Source organism: Ambystoma mexicanum, chromosome 1p (genome assembly GCF_040938575.1).
Source record: "Ambystoma mexicanum isolate Mex_15411 chromosome 1p, UKY_AmexF1_1, whole genome shotgun sequence".
Classification (NCBI taxonomy): Eukaryota; Metazoa; Chordata; class Amphibia; order Caudata; family Ambystomatidae; genus Ambystoma; species Ambystoma mexicanum.
Genome location: NC_090921.1, coordinates 533,960,141 through 533,966,140, shown reverse-complemented (window position 1 = coordinate 533,966,140; position 6,000 = coordinate 533,960,141). Strand labels below are relative to the sequence as shown.

At 46.6% G+C, this 6,000-nt stretch overlaps 1 protein-coding gene across 2 annotated transcripts in view; it reads right to left on the bottom strand.

Annotated features, from left to right (window-relative positions):
- Positions 1-319: 319 nt before the first annotated feature.
- Positions 320-6,000, bottom strand: part of LOC138574944 (GRAM domain-containing protein 2B-like) — a 295,997-nt gene continuing 290,316 nt past the window's right edge. For both annotated transcript variants that reach the window (XM_069649444.1, XM_069649445.1), the window contains exons 12-13: positions 4,102-4,209; positions 320-2,470 (exon numbers count right to left, since the gene is read on the bottom strand). In XM_069649444.1, the coding sequence (XP_069505545.1) occupies positions 2,455-2,470; positions 4,102-4,209 (124 nt within the window). In that variant the 3' untranslated portion in view covers positions 320-2,454. The remainder of the gene's footprint in view (positions 2,471-4,101; positions 4,210-6,000) is intronic.

The following is a 6,000-nucleotide window of genomic DNA, read 5'->3' as shown; positions in this document are numbered from 1 at the left end:
TACAATGTGAGGGCAGGGTAGGAAGAAAGGAAGGGAAGAGAAGCAAACAGAAGGGAACTAAGGGAAAGGGAGAGGAGAATGAAAGGAAAAAGAAGTGGCAAGGAAGGGAACGATGCCGAGATAGGGAGGCAAAGGAAGGATAGACAAATCTCAGGAAAAAAAAGTCACATCTTGTTTTGAGGGGGTCTGAGTATGAGCCAGAGACACTGCTGAGATGGCCGCAGTGCAGGAGTGATTTATCCTGGCCGTGGTTTTCATGGTCCTGGTTTTTCTACATTTAAAAACTTAAAAAACAATTTAAAAAAATGAAACAAGTCCATTTGAATCAAAAACATTCGATTTATTTGCACAATATGACAAACGTTTTTATAAAGTGCCAAGATAAATAATTAAAAATAAACATATTTATGTATATATACATATATACACACATCCACCAAACGCACACCCACAAAGATGACCTTGTAGGGTAACATGGCTTAACACATACGCTCTACTGGGCTTGCACTTCGTAATTCATCTGCAGAAGCCTCTAGCCCTCCCACCAATCAGGAGTGAGAGTAAATGTGGCAGTATTGGGTTCGCTTGAGTATGTATGCAATACGTATGTTTATGTACATACTTAAATACATCCACTTTCTACCTGCTGCACATTTGAGGTTCATGTATATGTATATATGTATGTATATACATATATATATATATATATATACACACACACACACACACACACACATACATATTTAATACACACACACTTACCTACACATACACAAACAGAAGTATAAATAAATATAAAGGTCCCCGTTAGCCCTTTTGGCGAGGCTCTTCGACCGTGTGCTGGCGTTAGCAGTGCTAGGCCACTACATTAAACTGGACTATTTTATTTGGGAGCTGGAGATCCCATGCCATTGTTTAGCTCCAATTCCCACCAACGCCCTCCAGCAGTTCCTTAGGACAGCAGATTACTGATGATTAGAATTATTTTAGTAGCTAGCCTCCCTTAATGAGTGCTCTGGGACCCCTTCATATTTTACCCCTGATAAGTCTGAGGTCATTTTAGGCTCTTTAGAACCTTGCTCATCCAGTCTCCATGGCACACCCATGCACTATTATCCTCCCATGACTCACCCTATGAAACATCTGACTTGCCAATTTTCGGAGGGGCAATATGTTCGGGTGCGTTCATCACCCCAGATATACTGGCTAGGAGCCAAGTTTGATCAAGGCTCCTAGCCAGTAATATATGTTTTATTTCGTCTAAAACACTTGATGTGGCCAGAGTTGCCTTAGCAAATGACTGGCAAATTCAGGCATCGGCACGCCACAGACAAGTAGCATAGACCGTCAAAGATCCCAAAAGCAAGTCTGGGTCAGCCGGAGCTCAACAAGCATCACGATCCCCAAATCTTGACATGGCCCAGCTTCACCCCAGTGGCACAGTGTGTCACTGTCCAACACAAGCAAAACTAGGACGGATGCAGTCTACCTAGAACTACCTGGAGCAGCGCGATCCCAAATCAGGCATGCGCATCACACCTCCCCAGTGACATGGACAAATAGGACTTGGCTGGCTTCCCTCCAGCGATGAGGAGTCCTATTACGCTGTACCAGACCTGAGCTGGTCTGCCTTCAACCACCTGGGACATCATGGTCTTAAAACTAAGCCCTAGTGGCCTGGCGCATGGTGGCTCGTTTACTCGAGTGCTAGTCCTGGTCTCTGCGCCTGCATTGCCTTGCAGTTATCCTTGTTTTTCCACAGTACAACTGCATTACCACAAAGATGATGGCACTGGGGCCAGGACGAGTCTTGAATTCTGTCATGAATTTGATGGACAGTGCTAGTTGACCGTGGCCTTAATTTCTTCAAAAATTGTTAATTTGGGGTCGCCCTCCTGGAGTTCCAGGGAAGTCAGCCAAGTGTTTATATGAGCTGATTGGATCCCAGTGTGGGTGTTGATTTACCTAGTTTTCATATTTTTTAAGTCTTGTGCCAAGGTCCTGTGAAATCAGTCTGATGAAAGCCATTTGATCAGGGTGCTGCTCATCGTAAACGTACCTATAGTTCGACAATACCACTCCTGAAAGAGATCCTCGAACCACACAGAGGAGGCCAGCTGCATCCTCAAAGCCTTTAAAGTGCACATTTAAAATCATCTTCTGATTGTGAGGAAAAAACAGGAAAATCTCTGCTTTTGCTTCTGCTCAACTATGTTATACATGATTCATTTCTTTCATTTGACTTGGTCCTCCAAAAAACAAAAACAAAAATAACAACAGGATGTCTGATTCTTCTTGAGGCATCTTTTCTGCTTCTGGCCTCGTCAACACCTCTTCTCAAGTTTTCTGGCCCTCCGTCCAGCAGAGGGAGACCCGATAGCCAGAAAGGCATTAACGGCAACTTGCGGGCAGGATACAAATGACGCAAAATCCACGCCAGCCTTCTCAGGTGTTTCACGATTCCTTGTACCTGGACAGAGACAAAGAAAGACTTACTGTCAGCTAAGAGTACGACTGCTCGCACCTGAGTGGAGCTCCCTGATTGGCTGCCCATCTCCCCATCTCTCAAAAGTTGTAAATAATCAAATCCCTCTGGGAAAAGATTGAAATGAACCCAGATCTCCCTTAAATAGAAACCAAACGCTTCCAGAAGACGATTCAGACATATAAAGAATGAGACAGGCATTCTGGGATGAATATATTATGCAAAGCAGCTATTGTTCAAACTAATGTTGTACCCGCACAATCCAGTAAGGGGGGGGGTTCCCTAAAATCAATGTTCATGCATGCTGATGCCTGTTGAAGCAGAGGGCTCAAATAGCCCATGCTTTCAGTAGGCAAGCTTGCTGTACTGGATAATGTGGGGGGAGACTTTGGGGAAGTTTCCTAATACTTCTGGTTCAGAGTCTCAGCATTGGACAGCTGTAGGATCACGTGAAACAATCGACTGTGATTTGGATCTGGTCTGCTGGCCACTGATCAAATGGAGCTTGTAGTGCAAGCCAATTGGATTTCTCCATTAAGAATGTTGTCTGACTAATTGAAATTCTGAGGGAGAACGTGTGAAAACGTTCAGATGGTTAAATGTTCTGCATTTAGCAAGAGCATCACTCCATCAACTAGCCTGGACCCGCTACACCACAATGTGCATCTTCTTCACCGCCTGCTTCTCAGCTCGAGCCTCACTCTGGCCCCTGCCCAACACCTCTACGCTGCCACACCAGCCCCCATGGCGCAACCCCCAGATCTCTTTGCTAACATTGGATCTCTAATCTGGGCTCCCTCCCCTACAGTCATGCCACAGTACTCCTCACTCCTCCCCTACCCATCACCTGGGAGCCCTGTCTGCACCCTCGCCCCAGTACTTTGCTTGCCTGAGCATCTCACAGTGGGACTCCTACTCTGAATTAAGTGAAAGGTCTGCATGACTCCTAATCATGTGGACCCTTCCGGCCGCAGAGTGCGTACCGCATGCGGTAACAGTAATTCCATTTGGCAGAATGCCTGCAGGTAATATTGGCACGCTCTTAATGAGTCCCATCGCCTCTCACCTTCCTTCTGCTCCAGTACACATCACATTGCCTCTCAACATGGTGCCCCAACCTCCATCTGCTCCCCCTTGCTAGTGTGCCAAACAGTCCCTATGCACCAGTCAACCCACACAGCCTCTCATCGGGTGCCCTCACCTTCTCTCTGCCCCAGTACACATAACACGCCAGCTTATTGCTCGGATTGCATCCATATCACTCTTCGTCCTTACTCCACCGAGCGCTTCCACCCCCAACATTGGCAAGCGTTCCTAAGCACAATTCTTCAACCAACAGCCCCATGCCCAGCCGGCCCGACCAGCCCCCTGGTCCAAAGCAATTCATCGGCCCAAGCGCCCCAATATCCCCCACGAGATCGAACATCCGACCTTAAACTCTGCACCCATCACCAGTCTCCACCCGAGTGTCCCCTCCCCCTGCACCCATGGCACAGTTTCTTCACCCTCACACACAAAGAACTCAATTGGGCGGCATGCCAGCAACACTACTCTTCACCCCAACCACTCCACCTATGTCCTCGCTTGTTCTCCACCACTGCCCAAAGAAGACTCACCCGCTCTGGAGGTTCATCTCAGGCCAGGCCCCCATTAGGGTTAGCTGCTGCTCCAGCTCCACAATCCGCAGCCCAATGTACCCCGAAGACAGGAGCAAGACCACCACTCTAAAACACAAGGCGGAAGGAGAAGTGAGCTACGGACAGGGCGCACCGTGGAGTCATAGAATAAACACAGAAAGACATTGCCTACAAAGTAACCTGAATTACAAAAACACAGTGCCTTAACCATCCGATTGAATTCCATAGGACACCAATAAAACATATTTCCTATAGAGTTCCCATGTTTGTGGAAGGGAACTTGGAGGTTTCCACCAATCGGAAATCAATAGGGTAAAAAGGAATATTGATTCAGGGGTTCACATTTGTTCAAACTATTTTTTTATTGGTTTGCTTGGTTTGAGAGTTTAGCTGTCTTCGTCCTACACTTTAAAAGGAATCTTGTTCCATTTACATGTTAAGAACAGTGTGGGGATGTTTTTACTGTCGATGTTATTTGACTTGTATTTACTCTATACTTTCCCATAAAACCCTGGACACAGCAGTGGGGGACCCATGTGGCCCTTCAGATGCGTTGGCCTACAATTCCCATCATCCCATCAGCCCTAGCCAGTTTAGTAAATGGCACAGGATCCTGTGAGATGCAGGCCAAAACATGGGGGGGTGGGGGTGCTGCATGTTTCCCGCCACTGGAATAGGAACGTTATTATGGTTTGTGGGGGATCATGAGGGGGTGTACCCAGAAACAGAGTGACATCCCGTCCCGTGATTACACATCGTCAGTCCCCGGTAATCACGTTCTCAAAGAAATCCCTATGGTCACTTGAAGCCTCCCATCTTGGGAGCTCGCCTGCATGCTGCAGGGCTGACCTGACCCCCTTGTTTCTTCTCTTCAAATCTCCTTGATCTAAGGTGAAGGACCAGGGCCCACATGACAGTGCTCCACTAAAGACTGGCCTGCTGAGTGTCACGACGCATGCGTGCACCGCCCGTAGGCAGGCCTCAATGTCAAAGTTGCATGTAGCTCTTTCTCCCAGCAAGGCTGTGGCTGCCTCATCCCTTAGGAGTGACACACTGCAACAAAAACAATCTGCTACCTATAAGGTGGCGATATTTAAAGGGAGACTGTGCTAGCACTGCCACTGGAAGCCTCTGCGACCCGAGAAGCCATTTTGACATGAGCAGTGAGTAACATGCTGGGATATGCAGTATGAGAGCGGGCAGAAGAGGATGCTCATGAGCCCTTAACTCTACCTTTATTTATTTAATTGTTTTTTTTTATAACACACCTAATGCCTCACCTGAGTTTGTTTTTTAAGCATGGATCCAGGATTCGAACCTCTGTTGCTCTGCGTGGTCTTGCGACCAAGGCCAGCGCAGTTGCCCCTGTGCTATCCTCCTTTCTACATAGAAAGTTAGGGCAGGTAGGCTCATAATGGTACCATGTCTGAGGCACGAATGACACAATATAAAGTTGAATATTTTAAATTTATCAAAAAAAAAAAGTTATGGGCCATATATATAAATAAATGTGCCATTGTATTCCAATTCCCTGTGTGAAATGCCTATTTGTGTTGTCTGGATAAAAAATAAAAAATAGCCACAGTGCTTTGGAAATCTTCGAGGCTGACCCATAGGCCACCCTCTTCATTAGTCGTCCGCTTGTAGAGTCTTCTGGGATCAATCGACCTAAGAGCACATGACACTGCCAACAAGAACAATCGACTTTGGGAAGGAGGGTTTTTTCACTGGAAGTCTCCCAGTCACAATTTTCCCGTAACAGGAATGATGATTTCAGATTACAAGTGCCACTAGGCAATTCACTGCTGAGAGATCACCAGTACTAGGGATTAACCCAAATGGCCACTGAGTTGGGATAGTAGACATCTCACAAATGGC